The 20,705-nt window shown below is 43.2% G+C and overlaps 1 protein-coding gene across 7 annotated transcripts in view; it reads right to left on the bottom strand.

Annotated features, from left to right (window-relative positions):
- TAC3 (tachykinin precursor 3) overlaps positions 1 to 20,705 on the bottom strand; it is a 161,158-nt gene that overhangs the window by 99,745 nt on the left and 40,708 nt on the right. For 2 of the 7 annotated variants that reach the window (XM_058171541.1, XM_058171534.1), the window contains exon 1: positions 12,630 to 12,751. The exons of 4 other annotated variants lie outside the window; for them this stretch is intronic. Coding sequence is in view for 1 of the 3 variants with exons in the window: in XM_058171539.1 (XP_058027522.1) it covers positions 12,630 to 12,650 (21 nt within the window). In the remaining 2 variants the exon portion in view is untranslated. Of the gene's footprint in view, positions 1 to 12,629; positions 12,752 to 20,705 lie in introns of those variants that run through there. One more of the 7 variants, XM_058171539.1, reaches the window with a different exon arrangement.

Genomic DNA, 20,705 nt, shown 5'->3' with positions numbered 1-20,705 from the left:
TTAAAACGGCCACCCTGAAGATTCATTGTTGTATGTTGAGATCCTCCAGATTTATTTCATTACCGTTTTCTTCCTTCCTAGGCAGTTCTCCAACATTGCAAGTGGTTCCTTGGGAACTTGAGGAGAAATCGACATTGGCAAAAGAACAATTTCTAGGACATCAAGTAGTATATAAATTATTGGGGAAAAGAAGTTCAAGAACATTATCTTCCCCTTTTCACTGGAACTCACATACAAACAATGACGTACTTTGGAAATAAGATATTTTAAGAAATTGGCAGTTCTTTATAGAATATAAAGAATACCGAGAAAGAAATATCAGTTTGTACTAAAGGCAGAAACAGAAAAAAGAGCTAGCCAAGAATGTTTAATTTGGAAATCAAACCTACAAAGCAAGACTATAAACTTCAGGAAGAAACTATTGTTGATGTTCTTTAAAAAAAAAAACTTTTATTACAGTATGGATAAAGAGGAATACAAGGTATTTGTTGGAGATGTAACAATTTAGGAGAGATTACCATCATGTTTTGCAACTCTCCTAAGATGTAAATATTCAAGGAATCAGATTTTTGGTCTTGGACCATCTTCTCCAAATGGATCCAATAGCACTACAGACAGGTAATTTCCATTCTTGATCCCTGGAAATATTTTCTCTCGTCCAATATAGAATTTGGCATCCATTAGAATTCTCTGCAGCTCATGTTTTTCACATATAGTAGATTGGGGAAGACTGACATTCTAATTCAGGGGTCTCCAACCTTGGTCCCTTTAAGATTTGTGGACTTCAACTCCCAGAGTCTCTCAGCCAACAAAGCTGGCTGAGGAATTCTGGGAGTTGAAGTCCAAAAGTCTTAAAGGGACCAAGGTTGGAGACCCCTGTTCTAATTCAAGACAGAATTTAAATAGAAATTCCTATGAGGGAAAATGTGAGAGAAGTCTGTTCTATAAACATCTGCTTCATCCAATTTAACTCTAGAATCTACTTCTTTATATTAGTTGTTCTATCTATGCAGATCATTATGTAGCCCTGTGTAGATTTTGGACAGGATCATAACCCTACATTGTTTCAATTTGCAAATGTGAACAACTAGTTTTGGAAATCACTATGCTTCCTCCTCCTCCTTTTCTTTTCTACTTTTAGTATAACTTGATTTACCATTCTAATAATTCCTACCCAGCAATCCATTAAAGATTAATTATTCAACTATTAAATCAGCCCAGAATATGGAGGACCATTATTACAAAAACAAACATACACACAAATAAGCCTCTTTACCTTTTAGGAGAAAAACCCCGCACAGTGGACGTGCAGACAGTTGCCTGCCCTCATTACAGTGTTATGCCTAACATTTCTCAGGCAGTTTTTTAAAAAAAATAAAAATAAAGAGCCCATCATTCAATTGGAAGCCACGAGGAGGAATTGAAAATGTCTATTCCTCAGGGATAAGAATTTCCCACAGCAAAAACCAGCCCATTAGGTATGTCAAGCAGTCAAGTCCACTCTAATTGGCCCTATGTGGGTTTGAAACAAGAGAATCTTCAGCAAGCTGAAATGGTTATCAACATCTCTAGAGTGAAATTGGCACAGGTGAGCCTGTACAGGGAGGGCAGTATAGATTCAAAGTGAGCTCCTGAAAATAGGATCTCAGAGAAATGTTTCTAAGTTTGACTCCTCCCGATACATTTTTTCTTTAGCCTGAATCTTGATCTGCCTATATTTTTTTAACACAACAAAATTCAATGATGAGAAAAATAAGGTTGTACACTTGGGCAAGAAAAACCAAATGCACAGGTATAGAATAGGTGGTACCTGGCTCAGTAGTAGTAACTGTGAGAGAGATCTTGGAGCCCCAGTGGGTGTTTTTTATCCTGGCTGTACACCGCCCTGAGTCCTTCGGGAGAAGGGCGGTATAAAAATTTAAATAAATAAATAAATAAATAAATAAATAATCACTTAAATATGAGTGTGCTGCAGCCACCAAAAAAAGCAAAGCACTCCTGGGCTGCAGTAACAGAGGGACAGAAACAAGGTCCTGTGAAGCTTTAGTACTACTTTATAATGCTTTGGTGAGACCACACTTGGAACACTGCATTCAATTTTGGTCATCACACTATAAAAAAAAACATCTTGAGACTCTAGAAAGAGTGCAAAAAAGAGCAACAAAAGTTATTAGGAGACTGGAGGCTAAAACCTATGAAGAACGGTTGAAGGAATTGGGTAAGTCTACAGCAGTTTAACGAAAAGAAAGACTAGGGAAGACATGATAGCAATGTTCCAGTAGCTAAGGGGTTTCCACAAAGAAGAGGGAATTCACCTATTCTTCAAAGCACCTGCGGGCCGAACAAGAAGCAATGGATAGAAATTAATCAAGGAGAGAATCAACCTAGAATTGAGGAGAAGTTTCCTGACAGAACAATTACTTCAGAAATTGTGAATGCTCCATTACAACCACTTGTCTGAAATGGTATAGGGGCCATGACGGCGAACCTATGGCACACGTGCCAGAGGTGGCATGCAAAGCCCTCTCTGTCGGCACGCATGCCATCGCCAGCTGCTCTTTTGGTTTCTGGCACGCAAGTGTGCACCGGCCAGCTGGTCTTCGGGTTTCCGGAGCTCCGGTGCACGCATGCGCTTGCACATGCATTCCAGTTTGAGCACTCGGGTGCCGAAAAGCTTCACCATCACTGTTATAGGGCAGGGGTCTCCAACCTTGGATCCTTTAAGACTTGTGGACTTCAACTCCCAGAGTCCCTCAGCCAGCAAAGCTGGCTGAGGAACTCTGGGAATTGAAGTCCACAAGTCTTAAAGGGACCAAGGTTGGAGACCCCTGTTATAGGGTATCCTGCTTGAGTAGAGGGTTGTGCTACAAGACCTCCAAGGTCCCTTCAAACTATGTTATTCTGTTCTGCTTTTTAAGTAGCAGGAAATCCTCAAAGAGTTATCTCTGGGGTCTCTTTGCCAGATATGGAGTGGGAAAAACAGTGAGCAAGCAAAGAAAAACTCTCAGGGAGGGAGGGAGGAAAGAAGGGAGGGAGGGAGGAAAGAAGGGAGGGAGGGAGGGAGGGAGGGAGGGAGGGAGGAAGGAAGGAAGGAAGGAAGGAAGGAAGGAAGGAAGGAAGGAAGGAAGGAAGGATACTGCCTCATCCACCCCATAACATTTAGATGGCTTTGGGCACCTTAACATCTCCAGGGAGTAGACAGTACAGTATCACTTGTTGCTCTGGTGGAAAAGTTTGACTAGGAAGACAGTAATTCCTTTAAAGTTGTCACCTTCAGAGACTGTCTAGACTGGAGATACATCTAAAAATTAAACCAAGCCATAAGAGAAGCATTGATGTTCAAGACTGACATTATCCTACTTTCTTAGCCACATTTCTTTTCTTTTTCTTCTTATGCTTTTTTCCAAAAGCACAAACCACAATTTTGTAGAACCACAGGGTTATTAAAGAATAACCTTAATTCAGATTAACGTCAGGCTGTACATTTTCTCCTGTCAATGTAGCATGCAGACCTAGTTACTATTGAAGTATATATCAAACTTCAGAGACACTCCACCCCCAGTTCTTTATTACCCATTCAGTAAGCTGTAAAAAAATAAAAAATAAAATAAAGCTTCATATTGTACAGTATATGGTGCCCTCTTATGGTCAGGAATTGACATGGCTTAGTTCTGTGATTGTGTAATCCTTCTCAATACAATACATTATGAATTTTGCTGATGGCTCTCTGGTGTACAAATAGTTCACAGTGCCATTTTTAAATAACCTAAATAGTTTAAAATGTGCAATCTTAGTTGACTTTCCTTTAGAGTCCTAGCTGGGTCCTAAAGGCAGTCAGTCAAACAACAAAAAGTTTTTAGAAAAGTTCTAGCAAGGTCTCTCAAAGTTTTTGCTTCAGAAATATTGTTTTTGTTCGCTTTGCATGCAACCCATGACCCACTTAATGACCTGCATAGCAGGGGTGAAATCCAGCAGGTTCTGATAGGTTCTGGAGAACTGATAGTGAAAATTTTAAGTAGTTTGGAGAACCGGTAGTGGAAATTTTGAGTAGTTTGGAGAACTGGTAGTGGAAATTTTGAGTAGTTGGGAGAACCAGTAGTGGAAATTTTGAGTAGTTTGGAGAACTGGTAGTGGAAATTTTGAGTAGTTCCAAGAACCAGTAGTGAAAATTTTAAGTAGTTTGGAGAACTGGTAGTAGAAATTTTGAGTAGTTCGAAGAACCAGTAGTGGAAATTTTGAGTAGTTCGGAGAACTGGTAGCGGAAATTTTGAGTAGTTCGGAGAACCGGTAGTGGAAATTTTGAGTAGTTCAGAGAACCGGTTGTGGAAATTTTGAGTAGTTCGGAGAACAGGCAAATACCACCTCTGGCTGGTCCCAGAGCGAGGTGGAAATGGGAATTTTGCAGTATCCAAGCCATGCCCACAGAACCGGTAGTAAAAAAAATTGATTTTCACCACCGCTGCGCGTTCTTTAACATCCTCCTCAAGGGACAGGGATGGGGGGGTCATTATGCAAGGCAATCACCTGGGTGCCTCACCTAATGGCTGTCATGACTTGCAATCATAATGGCAGGCTCTGTTATGACCATAACTCAAGAACTCTCTGTTCTGCTTAGCTATCTGGAGGTGAAGCTTCTATAGGAGAAATAAGAAAAATGTTCAAGCGATTTATTTTTCTTAACCTTTGAAAAGAAGGCAAGAAAGTTGTGCAAGGACTAAAAGCACAGCACCACAAAATGGCCTCTCCATTCAGAGGCTATGTTGAAATAAGAACAGTAAATATCTAGTGACACATAATGTCCTTCAATATGCTGGAGTTACAAACATGGATTTCTATAGGTACCCTTCAACTTACAACTGATTGCATAACAACCATTCAAACATATAATGGACCACAGAAAAAGTATTTGGCTTAGCACAGACAAATTCTTAGTTCCAGTGGTCACTCCCCCTTTCCATGTGACTGTATTTTGGATGCTCAGCAACTCGCCCACATTTATGGGTTCGCTTAACAACTGCCAAGTTTGCTTAATGACCGCCATGTTCGCTTTATTTATTTATTATTTATTTATTTGATTTGATTTTTATACCGCCCTTCTCCCGAAGGACTCAGGGCGGTGTACAGGCATAATAAAACCGACAATACAATATACAAGTTTAAAATACGATTTAAAAAACTTATTTAAATTAGCCCAGTGATTAAAATTTACCATACTAAAACCCCGTTTAAAATTAATAAATATAACATTAAAATCCCAATTTAAGCCAGCCCTGCGCGGATAAAAAGATGAGTCTTGAGTTCGCGACGAAATGTCCGAAGGTCAGGTATTTGGCGTAAACCCGGGGGAAGCTCGTTCCAGAGTGTGGGAGCCCCCACAGAGAAGGCCCTTCCCCTGGGGGCCGCCAGCCGACATTGTCTGGCGGACGGCACCCTGAGAAGTCCCTCTCTGTGGGAGCGTACGGGTCGGTGGGAGGCGTGTGGTAACAGCAGGCGGTCCCGTAAGTACCCAGGTCCTAAGCCATGGAGCGCTTTAAAGGTCATAACCAACACCTTAAAGTGCACCCGGAAGGCCACAGGCAGCCAGTGCAGTCTGCGCAGGAGCGGTGTTACATGGGAGCTACGCGTAGCTCCCTCTATCACCCACGCAGCTGCATTCTGGACTAACTGAAGCCTCCAAGTGCACTTCAAGGGGAGCCCCATGTAGAGAGCATTACAGTAATCCAAGCGAGAGGTAACGAGCGCATGAGTGACTGTGCATAAGGCATCCCGATCAAGGAAGGGGCGCAACTGCCGAACCAGGCGAACCTGGTGGAAGGCCCTCCTGGAGACGGCCGTCAAGTGGTTTACTGCCACAAAAGTTGTAAAATTCGGCATGGTCACATGATAAGTTGCTTGACGACTGTTATGCTTTATAATTACAATTACAGGCCCAATTATGGTCATGAGGACTACCTGTGCATCTAATCAGATATGTAAATCACGACACAATTTATTTATTTATTTTTTATTTATTGGAATTTGTCAAAACAAAAACGAGAAGAAGAAGAAGAAGAGAATAAAAATACAATGACAGGGACGATAGCCACGTTAGTGCGCTTAGGTATTGTAAGACTTTTCTCTCTCCCTTTTTCAAGTTCATCTGAACTGGATGTTCATTTCTGTGAAAGCGCAACTTGATTTATTGACAGTTGCTGATAACGGGAAGCAGCAAAGAATTGCCTAAAAAGTGGTTAGGTTACAGTCTCCCTTTATAGACTTATGCAAATTAAAGTATATTACGATTTGACAGAGCAACCAAGCATTTCATAGGGTAGAAGACTTCATCAGCTCATGGAGTCAGTGAGACCGTTGATGTAATGGGGCAGGACTACAAAATCAATGGGGGCATTGTAAGGACAAAAAGGCAGTTATTTCATGAAGATTTTTTTATTTCTAGGGAGTTTGTTTAGTTTTGCTTTCCCAGACCTCTGCTCATCACAATCTACCTTTTCCTAGTTTATGAGAATCTTGGCTTTCTAAATGTTTGATGGCTAAATTAACAGTTTTTATTTCCTGAGAAAATGTTCTTGGGTTCTAGGCTTTCAAGTTGGCCTCAAGAATTTTCCTTCAAATGCAGGGCATTGAGATACACTGTATTATTAGTGTCTGCAGGAAGTTCAACCAAAAAGAGTCCGCTGGAACTGAAGGGGTGAAGATTTAAGCCATAATGTGGGGCATTCGTATTTTGTTAATACGATATGCAAATCTTGCTTTAGGGAATTAGCATATTGTTGGTCAAGAAACAGAGATGAGAACTGTGCCCTAGAGTCAGATAGGACTGGACAGGGAAATCTTTACCTTTACCTTTATAAAACCACCCAATATGGCTTATTCAGTAAAAAGCTATTAAACAAATTGTGGCTTAGTGCACTCAATGTAGTTAAATGTGTAATAGGTCACTTATGTGAGATGGTATTTAAGGTTGAGTTTGTATCGTTCTTACCTGCCTCTCTCTATGACAGCTCCTAGCATAATTGGGAGGTAAACATTCTGAAAGAACTCATTTTTATACATTGGGAAGACACCAGATGGAAAAGCCTTCCCTGGTCAGTTGCACCTTCTAGAAAATTATAGGATTGTGAAGAGAAAAGCAGACATCTGTATTCCAGCTACTTCTCCATCTTCAATTACAGGAGGCTATTTTATTTTTATTTTGTTTATTTTATTTTTATTTATTTACTTATTTGTCAAACACAATAATATATAAGTATAAGCATGAAATAACCATACGAATTGGATACAACCAAAGGGAACATTAGGACAGGAACGGTAGGCACACTGGTGCTCTTATGCACGCCCCTTACAGACCTCTTAGGAATGGGGTGAGGTCAACAGTAGACAGTCTTAGGTTAAAGTTTTGTGGATTCTGGGAAGAGACCACGGAGTCAGGTAGTGCATTCCAGGCATTAACAACTCTGTTACTGAAGTCATATTTTCATATTGGAGCGGTTCACTTTAAGTTTAAATCTATTGTGTGCTCATGTATTGTTGTGGTTGAAGATGAAGTAGTCTTCAACAGGAAGGACATTGTAGCAGATGATTGTATGAGTTATACTCAGGTCATGCCAAAGGCGGCGGAGTTCTAAATTTTTTAAACCCAGGATTTCAAGTCTGGTGGTATAAGGTATTTTGTTGTGATCAGAGGAGTGGAGAACTCTTCTTGTAAAATATTTCTGGCACGTTCAATTGTATTAATGTCCGAAATGAAGTGTGGGTTCCAGCCAGGCAAGCTGTAATCGAGAATTGGTCTAGCAAATGTTTTGTATGCTCTGGTTAGTAGTGTAATCTTTCTGGAGAAGAAGCTACGCAAGATTAGGTTTACAACTCTTAAAGCCTTTTTGGCAATGTAGTTACAGTGTGCTTTGGCACTTAGATCGTTTGATATAAAAACTCCAATGTCTTTGACGGAGTGAGGGTCATCTACAAGGTCATGTCCATCAAGCTTGTTACTTACTGTTCTGATTCTTTTTTCCAATGTGTAAGACAGAGCCTTTGTTGGTTGAGATTTGGAGTTTGTTTCTAGGTGGAGGGTGATGGATTGGTTGATGATTGATTCCATTACTTTGCAGGTGACGCAGCATAAAGAAATTGGTCTGTAATTTTCAACTAGGCTGGGGTCTCCTTTTTTGAAGACAGGGATGACCGTGGCTAGTGACCATAGTTTGGGAAGGGAGCTGGTCCTGAAAGATTTTTCAAAGATTATGCTTAGCGGTTCTGCTATAACTGTGGAAAGCTTTTTTAAGACATATGCACATAGACCATCAGGTCCAATAGATAGAGGTGGTTTCAGTCTGCGAAGTGCCTTTTCAACATTATCTTCTGTGAAATCTATTTGTGTTAGATCATTGTAATCATTGTTGGTATGACTGGGGAATGTTGGGTATGAGCCATTACTTTAACAAAGACTGAGCCGAAGAATGTGTTAAAGAGGTTTGCTTTAACTGTTTCATTATTGCATTCTTTACCGTTAGATCCTTTAAGGGGTAGGATGGATCGAGTCTTTAAGTTTGTTGTTCACAAAATTATAGAAAGCGCGATTGGATTTTGTGCGCAGAAGATCTTCTTCTTGTTTGATGTGCTAATTGGTGCATTCAATCCTTATTTGGTGGCATATATTTTTGTAGCGGTTTTTAAAGTTGGCTACATAGCCAGTTTTGTTTTTTCGCCAGAGGGATTTTGTTTTTTGAATTGGAGCTTTTTTATTGATATGGGTAATTTGTTTTTCCTGATTTTGGTGGTGGTTTGTGGTATGTATAGTTTAATGACTCTGTTGACTTCAAGTAGGAAAACACTATAGTGGTCTTCAGCAGTGATACAGTTAGAGAAGAGAATTTGCCAGTCAAGAGATGAGAGGTTGGTGTCTATAAGATCATAGTTGGCTTTTTTGAAATTGTAGTTTGGTATACCATTATTATGGAGATTTTTGTAAAGGCGTATATTGAGACGAAAGTCTATCATGCTGTGGTCACTGTTGGAAAAGGGTTCTTTTATTTGTAATCCATAAATTGAGTTTGAGTTGTTGCAGAAGATGAGGTCAAGGCAGTTGTTGAGTCTTGTATTGTTAGTTACTAGTTGATCAAGACCTAGATTTGTAACAGCATTATACAGGGTAGTATGGATGAGTTCAGTTGTACATTCGTTTGTTTTCAAATTAATAATTAATAAGAGGTAGGTTGAGGTCACTCAGGAAGATGTATGCTGTACATTGCCCGATTCTGTTTAAGATCACTTAAGTACATAATCCCTACACCAATGTTGACTGCTCACTTGAGATTTGTTCCTCTAACATCTGGCATTATCTCAAGCAGATGTAAAATTTTCATCATTCCAGCCATACAAATGATTCCAAAAGAATTGGCAAGGATCGTCAAGCAAAACAGGGTTACTAATTTACCTGCTGTATTCAAATAGTTAAACAAATTAAATTATGCCATATTTTTATTTCTATCCATAAAAGTTTTCATCAGCCTCCTCCTCCTCTTCCTCCTCCTCCTCCTTCTCCTCAGTGTAAGATAGCTTTCTAAAGACCAATAACAAATAGCTACGCAATAAGTATTCCTCTAGGATAGTGATGGCTAATCTTTTTGCTATTGTGTGCCAGGAGCAAGGTGGGACGGGAGGAGCCCTTTTTAGCCTCTGGAGGTCCTCCAGGGGGGTGAGGAAGGCTGTTTTCACCCGACCCAGACTCCTACAAAGGCTGGGGAGGCTGGGGAGAGAAAAGAATGGGCCTTCCCCACCACCACCCCGTGGCCCACCGGAACCAGGAAACAGCCTGTTTCTCTACTTCTGGTGGACCCAGAAGGCCTTAAAATCTGGTAGCCGGCGTGTGCATGCGCGATGGAGCTGAGCCCACTGATATGGCTACGTGCCATAGGTTCGCCATCACGGCTCTAGAATGCTTCCATATTTCTCTCCTCCCTTAGAGCTCTGACGTGCCTTCATCCTCTTCCATAAGGCAGCAGCTCAAACAAAGGATCAAGGAGCCATGGTGGCGCAGTGGTTAGAGAGCAGTACTGCAGGCTACTTTTGCTGATCACTGGCTGCCAGCAGTTTGGCAGATCGACTCTCACCAGGCTGAAGGTTGACTCAGCCGTCCATCCTTCCGAGGTTTGTAAAATGAGGACCCAGATTATTGGGGAAATATGCTGACTCTGTAAACTGCTTAGAGAGGGCTGTAAAGCACTGTGAAGTGCTATTGCTATTCATGCCCAGAATGGCAATCCCCTCTCACCTCATTGACTAACCTTTTCAGAGTGCCCTTCCTTCATGGGGAGAACATTATATTTGAGGGGATTCTGTCTACAACAGGGGTCTCCAACCTTGGCAACTTTAAGCCTGGCTGACTTCAACTCCCAGAATTCCCCAGCCAGCAAAGCTGGGGAATTCTGGGATTCTGGGGAATTCTGGAAATTCTGGGAGTTGAAGTCCGCCAGGCTTAAAGTTGCCAAGGTTGGAGACCCCTGGTCTACAACACAGAAACCTGCAAGCTGCTACACCTGCTAGTTCTTTGCCAGGTTTTGCATACAGGAGTTGCACAAAAAGCTTTTTGTAGATTCTCCTCCTGTACCGAAAGATGTGCTGCCTGACTCTTCCTTGATCCTGGCTCAGGTGTTTATGATACCCTGGACTGGGAACTTCTTTGAGCTTTGCCAACTCTCTCTTCACCCCCCACCCCAACCTCCGGTCTCTCTTCGTTTCAGTTTTCCCTTTCAGCAGCCAGAATATCCTTTAGGATTTCACAATGAAACTCACATTTCTGCTGCACCCCAAAAAAAAAAAAGTCATCTCCCTTCTCTCTGCTATCTCTGTCGTTTTCTTTTCATCTCTTTCCAGCTTTCCCCAACTTGCCCTTTGGTGTGGCTGTAGCATTTTTACCAATGATAACAGATCTCAGTCAGCGTTTTCTGCAACCGTGCTCTGAGTACATTGTGCAATAGTTTGGAGGTCGTTCGTTCCACTCTAGTTCCTTCTTTGGACAAACCTTTGAACAAAGCACTGGTGCTTTTTTCCCACTTTGGGTAAAGTCTAAGAATGCAAGCTCATGGGAATTAGGTTCAGTTCATATAATGAGCCAACCAAAGATGGGAATGTTTGTTTTCTCTTAACCAACATTAAAATGCCAGTCACATGATCGTTAAGAATCAAGTTCAGCCTTCTCGGATCATATCAACCAACCTATCCAAAACCTCTAGCAAGTAATGATGAACTTATTTTGGCTCTCCAGCACCTGCAGACTAAGTGTCTCAGTGTCCAGCTTTCAGCATTAAAATTCACCAAAATCTTTTGAAATTCTGCAACATCAGGAGCTGAAACAACTAAAAGAGGTAAGAGATCCATTTAACAAAGGATTATTTTTTTAGCTGTCCTTTAAAGAGAACTACATGCTGAAAAAGGTATCTGTCACTGTCTTTGTATAATGCCAGAACTGTCCATATTTATTGAAGTATCTTTTTAAGGGATATCTCCAATCTCCAATCCCAGGTAATTTTTGGAGTCACAAATATCAGGAATAAAACTGTAAGGAAGGTTGAAGGTGAATGTGATATTTTTAGGACTTTTCATGGTTTAAATTCTGGAAATATTTTTTCACTTTCCAAATCGATCCCTACATCTTAGGAATTTCTTGGTGGCTTCCTATCCCAAGTCTTAAAAAGATCCATCCCTATTTTACCCATGAATGTTGCCACCTCTCTCAGCCTAAAAGGGGAGAATTGTTAAACCTGGCAACTTTAAGTTGTGTGGACTTTAACTTCCAGGATTCCCTGGATAGCACACTGGCAGGGGAATTCCAGAAGTCCACTCATTTTAAAGTTGACAAATTTGAAAAACACTATATTAAACTGTATTAATCTGTGAATATTCTCGGGGGAGACGTCTGTACAATCCTGCATCTTCAATCAGAGAATGGAAATTAAACAGCAACATTTTCTGCTTAAAACCATTCTATTTTCCTACCTCTTCATCCAATGTTTTTCTTACCTCACAAAATCTATTAAGGAGGAAAGCTGTGCTATGTGCCTAGTGGGCACATTTGGAATGCAGAGAATATGGTGTGCTACTCTCCCCAATGGTGTGTTTTGTGCCCATTTATGTCATTTGTATCTATATGCAAATATTGTACAATTCCCACAATGCTTTGCTCTCTGATGTGATCCAACAGATGTTCCTGAATAATGAACACTCTTCCAACCAATTAGTCTGTTAAAAGGCTTTGTTTTTTAAAAAAAATTACAAATTTTTACAAATGACAAATTACTACTTTATAGTAGTACAAATTACTACTAAATTTCAGGTACTCCTCCACTTATCACTGGTCGCTTAGTGACCATTGAAAATTCCAATGGACATATCTGGGGGTACTTACAACCCAGATTCAAAGTTTCAATGATCACCACCACCTCCATGGACATGTGACCACACTTCAGGCACTAGGCAAACATGCCACATTTACAGCCACTTGAAGTATCTCATGGTCACATAACTACATTTTATGATAGTTTTGCCAAAAAACTATAATTTACTTCTGGTTTTCAGCAAAACCAGCCCATAGTGAACCATGGGTTCGCTTAATGACTGTGGTGTTTGCTTACCGATTGCCACGAAAACGTCATAAAATTGGCTCAGTCACATGACCAACTCCCTTTACAGCCATCACGAAGAGCAACTGTTCCAGGGGCAGGTTCCATTACAGTCATAACTCAATGACTACCTGTAGTAAAAACAAGAAGGAAAGATAATACAGGATTAGCCTTGGAGCATGGTGTAGTCTGCCCTCAACCAACCGAAACCTTGCATGGAGTAGATCTGGGCCAGTGATTCTCTTACAGCGGCGGTATCAAACTCAATTTCATTGAGGGCACATCAGGTTGTTTTTGACCTTGGTGGCCAAGCTCAACGTCACTCATGTAGGGGCTCCTGTGGCAGCTAGCCAAAATAGGCTCCGATCTCCATTTTCGGCTGTGGCAGCCTCCTGCAACCCTCTCTCTTTTCACTGGCTGAGGCACCACAGGCCGGTCCTACGCTGTTTCCAGGGTGGCCCTGTAGGCCAGATCTAAACACCCTGCGGGCCGAATCCGGCCCCCGGGCCTTGAGTTTGATACACCTGTCTTACAGTATCAGCAACTCCCCCCTGGGAAAAATAGGAGAAGGGAGCACTGTGTGTGTTGCTTTGAGCTTTTGTACACACAGTGGGGCATAAATAAAATGTGTATATCAACATACAGTGTGGAACCACTCTTTGAATACAGTTTTGATATTGGGTGATTAAAGGCACTACCTGAACACGATTGCCATTCACACCCTGTATGGTTTTGTGGGAAGCTCCCCCCCACTTCCTAGAAGAATGAAATATTTTATTTTATTTATTTTATTTTATTTTTCAAATTTATATACCGCCCTATCTCCCTAAGGACTCAGGGCGGTTCACAGGCAGTTAAAATACATATAAATACAAATTAAAAAACAACAATTAAAAAACTTATTCTATTGCCTAATTTAAAAACAATATAAATAATAAAAAACCCCTTAAAACCAATAACTTTAAAATCTAATCCAGTCCCGCGCAGATGAATAAGTGCGTTTTAAGCTCCACACGAAAGGTTCGAGGTCCGGAAGTTGACGAAGTCCTGGGGAGTTCGCTCCAGAGGTGGGAGCCCCACAGAGAAGGCCTTCCTGGTGTCGCCAGACGGCACTGCCTAGCTGACGGCACCCTGAGGAGTCCCTCTGTGGGAGCGCACGGGTCGGTGAGAGGTATTTGGAAGCAGTAGGCGGTCCCGTAAATAGCCCGGCCCTATGCCATGGAGCGCTTTAAAGATTGTCACCAACACCTTAAAGTGCACCCGGAAGGCCACAGGTAGCCAGTGCAGTCTGCGAGGATAGGTAACACGGAGCCCCGAGGGGCTCCCTCATCACCCCAAGAGCCGCGCGTTCTGGACCAACTGAAGCCTCCGGATGCCCCTCAAGGGGAGCCCCATGTAGAGAGCATTGCAGTAATCCAGGCGAGACGTCACGGGCGTGAGTGACCGTGCATAAGGCATCCCGGTCCAGAAAGGCGAACTGCCGAACCAGGCGAACCTGGTGAAAAGCTCTCCTGGAGACGGCCGTCAAATGGTCTTCAAAAGACAGCCGCTCATCCAGGAGAACGCCCAGATTGCGCACCCTCTCCATCGGGGCCAATGACTCGCCCCAACAGTCAGCCGAGGACTCAGCTGACTGTACCGGGATGCCGCATCCACAGCCACTCAGTCTTGGAGGGATTGAGCTTGAGCCTGTTTCTCCCCATCCAGACCCGACGGCCTCCAAACACCGGGACAGCACTTCGATAGCTTCATTGGGGTGGCCCGTGTGGAAAAGTACAGCTGGGTGTCATCAGCGACAGCTGGTACCTCACACCAAGCCACTGATGATCTCACCCAGCGTTCATATAGATGTTGAACAGAAGGGCGAGAATCGACCCCCGCGGCACCCCACAAGTGAGGCGCCCGGGCCGACCTCTGCCCCTGTCAACACGTCTGCATCGTCGGAGAGATAGAGGAGAACCACCGATAAACGGTGCCTCCCACTCCCAATCCCCCAACCGCGCAGCAAGATACCATGGTCGATGGTATCGAAAGCCGCTGAGAGGTCTAATAGGACCAGGGCAGAGGAACAACCTATCCCTGGCCCTCCAGAGATCATCCACCAACGCGACCAAAGCCGCTCCGTGTAACGGGCCGGAAACCGACTGGAACGGGTCTAGATAGACAGTTTCATCCAGGTGCAGAGGAAACTGATATGCCACCATATTTCTACAACCTTCGCTGGGAAGGTTGGAGACCGGACGATAATTACCTAAGACAGCCGGGTCCAGGAGGGCTTGAGGAGGCCTCACCACCGCCTCTTTCAAGGCGGCCGGAAAGACTCCTCCAACAAGGAGGCACTCAGAATCGCCTGAGCCAGCCTCGTGTCACCTCCTGAGTGGCCAGCACCAGCCAGGAGGGCACGGGTCCAGTAAACACGCAGGCATTCAGCCTACCCAACAACCTGTCCATGTCCTCGGAGCCACAGGGTCAAACTCATCCCAACAAATGTCACCAAGACCACCTCAGACGCCTCATCTGAATCGCCGCAATTTTGGTCTAGACCGTCTCGGAGCTGAACGATTTTATCGTATAGATAACGTTAAACTCTCAGCACGTCCAGGTCATCCCGCTCCCCCTGGTGAAGGAGGGAACGGGTCACCCGAAAAAGGGCGGCTGGGCGGTTATCTGCCGACGCAATGAGGGAGGAGGCGTAGCCTCCTAATATTTTGGGAAATATTAAAAAGGAATCTATAAGGGCCGTAATAGCTCAGGCTGTTAGAAGCCTGTTATTAGAACACAGCAGCCTGCAATTACTGCAGGTTCAAGCCCGGCCCGAGGTTGACTCAGCCTTCCATCCTTTATAAGGTAGGTAAAATGAGGACCCAGATTGTTGGGGGGGCAATAAGTTGACTTTGTAAAAATATACAAATAGAATGAGACTATTGCCTTATACACTGTAAGCCGCCCTGAGTCTTCGGAGAAGGGCGGGATATAAATGTAAATAAAAAAGGAAGAATATTATATTTCCCTAAAATGGAGAAATGGAGAAACATGCTCTTAAACAGGGGTCTCCAACCTTGATCACTTTAAGATTTATGGAATTCTGGGAGTTGAAGTCCACAAGTCTTAAAGTGACCAAGGTTGGAAACCCCTGATCTTAAAGACAGAAATCAGACTCAGTCTTTCTTAGTAGCCCACAGCAGATGCCAGCACTTAAGAGATAAAGAGCTTATTGAAAGGGGAAGACAAGTATCTAGATAGCTCTGTTCATAAGCAAAGCAAATACTGCAGGCAGAAATCTATTCAAGACAGGATATTTTGAAACTCTTTGGCAGGGTTAGACAGCAGCCCCTCAGCCAAGATCCAACACAGGAGGAAAGCCATTAGCCACAATAGGAATTGCCCAACACTTTTTCAGAACACAAGCCCCTTCATTGCACCACCCCAAGAGCAGTCCAAACTTCAATGTCACAGAAACCTGGAGTTCAGATAAACAATAAGACAAAGGTTAGTTCAAACAAACACTTAGGATTTTGCATTTCCTCTTTTGCCTATACTGTAGAGCCAGCTATGACCTGTACATCAGGGTCTCCAACCTTGGCCTCTTTAAGACTTGTGGACTTCAACTCCCAGAGTCCCTCAGCCCGCAAAGCTGGCTGAGGAACTCTGGGAGTTGAAGTCCACAAGTCTTAAAGGGACCAAGGTTGGAGACCCCTGCTCTACATAACGCCTACATACCCCTCGCCCCCAATAGGACTCTGACAACAGCCAATAGAATATTAAAGGACATGTTCCTGCACAGGAACAGGCAGCTCAAGTACAGAGCTTAAAGAAGATATAAAAACCCACCCACTCTCAACTCCTATTTTGTCAGCTGCCCAGAATCACATGTGGTTGGTGGTTCTGCTTCATCAATAAATGGAGCTTCTTTTCAAGCCTCCAGCCTCCATTTTGTTTCCAGTGCCTTTCTCCCGGCTTGGAACTGAACCAGATGGATTTTTCTTCCAAAAGTTTCATCCTCACAAATGTAAAGAGAATCCTGTGGGTCAGGAGCCAATGACTTAGCACAATGAGGGCTAACCTTTTTGGCCTCACGTACCAAAAGCAGGGGGAGCGCGGTGGGGTCATGCACGTGCGTGCCCACACCCATAATTCAACCTGCCCCATGTATGCGTGTGCGACACCCCCCCAACGCTCCCCCAGCTTTTGGCACATGATGGCCCGGTGGGCCCGGTAGGCCTGTTTTTTGCCCTCTCCAGGCTCCAGAGGTTTTCTAGGAGCCTGAAAAACGACCTTCCCACTGCCCACCCCCCCCGGAGGCCAGAAACAGCTCTTTTCCTGACTTCCGGTGGGACTGAAAGGCCTGTTTTTCGCCCTCCCCAGGCTCCAAAGGCTTTCTTGGAGCCTGGGGAGGGCAAAAACGGTTCCCCCCCCCCAGAAGCTGGAAACAGCTCTTTTCCTGACTTCTGGTGGGACTGGAAGGCTCGTTTTCTGCCCTCCCAAGACTCCAGATGTTAGATTCGGGCAATAACGAGGCAGGAGACCAGGATAGTGACAACAGCTCTTTACTATATGGTGAACCCAGCAACCAGTGCCCGGGAAAACCTCTCCTTATATACAGTTTAGCCGGTGGCTTCAACCAATCAGCAACGTGCTTTTTTCCCGCCAAAACTTTTAAAGATACATTACACTCCTTCCCTCCCAGAAAACACTTTACCACTATTTACATAAAATTTACATCTTATTTTTCGACGTAATCACGCAAGTAGACTGGGCGTCTCCTGACTCTTTCAGACCTGCGCAATTCATTCTCTGGGAGTGAGTCGAGCTGGCCGGAGGGACTGTTTGTTCCTCTCAGCTCCTCCTCTAGGCCATCCGGCCCTGGATTATTTGCAGAGTCTTCCCTGCTGTCTTCAGGATGAACCAGTTGGCGTCGCTGGACCTCCCGGCACTCAGATTATGTTTAGGGGTTCTGCAATAACAGTGGAAAGCTTTTTTAAGATGTATGCACATAGTCCATCAGGTCCAATAGATAGAGATGGTTTCAGTCTGTGTAGTGCCTTTCAACATTATCTTCTGTGAAATCTATTTGTGTTAGATTGTTGTAATCATTATTGGTATGACTGGGGAATGTTGGGTATGAGCCATTATTGTTAACAAAGATTGAGCCGAAGAATGTGATAAAGAGGTTTGCTTTAACTGTTTCATCATTGCATTCTTTACCGTTAGATCATTTTAGGGGTGGGATGGATCTTGAGTATTTAAGTTTGTTGTTTACAAAATTATAGAAAGCACGATTGGATTTTGTGCGCAGAAGGTCTTCTTCTTGTTTGATGTGGTAATTGGTGCATTCAATCCTTATTTGGTGGCATATATTTTTGTAGCAGTTTTTAAAGTTAGCTACATAGCCAGTTTTGTTTTTTTGCCAGAGGGATTTTTTTTTGGATTGGAGCTTTTTTATTGATATGGGTAATTTTTTTCTCCTGATTTTGGTGGTGGTTTGTGGTATTATAATTTAATGACTCTATTGACTTCAAGTAGGAAAACACTATAGTGGTCTTCAGCAGTGATACAATTAGAGAATAGAATTTGCCAGTCAAGAGATGAGAGGTCGGTGTCTATAAGATCATAGTTGGCTTTTTTGAAGTTGTAGTTTGGTATCCCATTATTATGGAGATTTTTTATAAGGGTGTATATTGAGACAAAAGTCTATCATGCTGTGGTCACTATTGGAAAAGAGTTATTTTATTTGTAGTCCATAAATTGAGTTTGAGTTGTTGCAGAAGATGAGGTCAAGGCAGTTGTTGAGGCTAGTGTTGTTAGTTACTAGTTGATCAAGACCTAGATTTGTAACAGCATTGTACAGGGTAGTATGGATGAGTTCAGTTGTACATTCGTTTGTTTTCAAATTAATAATTAATAAGAGGTAGGTTGAGGTCACTCAGGAAGATGTATGCTGTACATTGCCCAATTCTGTTTAAGATCACTTAAGTACATAATCCCTACACCAATGTTGACTGCTCACTCGAGATTTGTTCCTCTAACATCTGGCATTATCTCAAGCAGATGTAAAATTTTCATCATTCCAGCCATACAAATGATTCCAAAAGAATTGGCAAGGATCGTCAAGCAAAACAGGGTCACTAATTTACCTGCTGTATTCAAATAGTTAAACAAATTAAATTATGCCATATTTTTATTTCTATCCATAAAAGTTTTCATCAGCCTCCTCCTCCTCTTCCTCCTCCTCCTCCTTCTCCTCAGTGTAAGATAGCTTTCTAAAGACCAATAACAAATAGCTATGCAATAAGTATTCCTCTAGGATAGTGATGGCTAATCTTTTTGCTATTGTGTGCCAGGAGCAAGATGGGAGGAGCCCTTTTTAGCCTCTGGAGATCCTCCAGGGGGGTGAGGAAGGCTGTTTTCACCCGACCCAGACTCCTACAAAGGCTGGGGAGGCTGGGGAGAGAAAAGAATGGGCCTTCCCCACCACCACCCCGTGGCCCACCGGAACCAGGAAACAGCCTGTTTCTCTACTTCTGGTGGACCCAGAAGGCCTTAAAATCTGGTAGCCGGCGTGCGCATGCGCGATGGAGCTGAGCCCACTGATATGGCTACGTGCCATAGGTTCGCCATCACGGCTCTAGAATGCTTCCATATTTCTCTCCTCCCTTAGAGCTCTGACGTGCCTTCATCCTCTTCCATAAGGCAGCAGCTCAAACAAAGGATCAAGGAGCCATGGTGGTGCAGTGGTTAGAGTGCAGTACTGCAGGCTACTTCTGCTGATCACTGGCTGCCAGCAGTTTGGCAGATCGAATTTCACCAGGCTGAAGGTTGACTCAGCCTTCCATCCTTCCGAGGTCGGTAAAATGAGGAACCAGATTGTTGGGGGCAATAGGCTGACTCTGTAAACCGCTTAGAGAGGGCTGTAAAGCACTGTGAAGTCTGCTATTGCTATTCATGCACAGAATGGCAATACCCTCTCTCCTCATTGACTAACCATTTCAGAGTGCCCTTCCTTCATGGGGAGAACATTATATTTGAGGGGATTCTGTCTACAACAGGGGTCTCCAACCTTGGCAACTTTAAGCCTGGCTGACTTCAACTCCCAGAATTCCCCAGCCAGCAAAGCTGGGGAATTCTGGGATTCTGGGGAATTCTGGAAATTCTGGGAGTTGAAGTCCGCCAGGCTTAAAGTTGCCAAGGTTGGAGACCCCTGGTCTACAACACAGAAACCTGCAAGCTGCTACACCTGCTAGTTCTTTGCCAGGTTTTGCATACAGGAGTTGCACAAAAAGCTTTTTGTAGATTCTCCTCCTGTACCGAAAGATGTGCTGCCTGACTCTTCCTTGATCCTGGCTCAGATGTTTATGATACCCTGGACTGGGAACTTCTTTGAGCTTTGCCAACTCTCTCTTCACCCCCCACCCCAACCTCCGGTCTCTCTTCGTTTCAGTTTTCCCTTTCAGCAGCCAGAATATCCTTTAGGATTTCACAATGAAACTCACATTTCTGCTGCACCCCAAAAAAAAAAAAGTCATCTCCCTTCTCTCTGCTATCTCTGTCGTTTTCTTTTCATCTCTTTCCAGCTTTCCCCAACTTGCCCTTTGGTGTGGCTGTAGCATTTTTACCAATGATAACAGATCTCAGTCAGCGTTTTCTGCAACCGTGCTCTGAGTACATTGTGCAATAGTTTGGAGGTCGTTCGTTCCACTCTAGTTCCTTCTTTGGACAAACCTTTGAACAAAGCACTGGTGCTTTTTTCCCACTTTGGGTAAAGTCTAAGAATGCAAGCTCATGGGAATTAGGTTCAGTTCATATAATGAGCCAACCAAAGATGGGAATGTTTGTTTTCTCTTAACCAACATTAAAATGCCAGTCACATGATCGTTAAGAATCAAGTTCAGCCTTCTCGGATCATATCAACCAACCTATCCGAAACCTCTAGCAAGTAATGATGAACTTATTTTGGCTCTCCAGCACCTGCAGACTAAGTGTCTCAGTGTCCAGCTTTCAGCATTAAAATTCACCAAAATCTTTTGAAATTCTGCAACACCAGGAGCTGAAACAACTAAAAGAGGTAAGAGATCCATTTAACAAAGGATT

Source organism: Ahaetulla prasina, chromosome 2 (assembly GCF_028640845.1).
Source record: "Ahaetulla prasina isolate Xishuangbanna chromosome 2, ASM2864084v1, whole genome shotgun sequence".
Lineage (NCBI taxonomy): Eukaryota > Metazoa > Chordata > Lepidosauria > Squamata > Colubridae > Ahaetulla > Ahaetulla prasina.
This window is presented reverse-complemented; position numbering and strand designations above follow the sequence as displayed.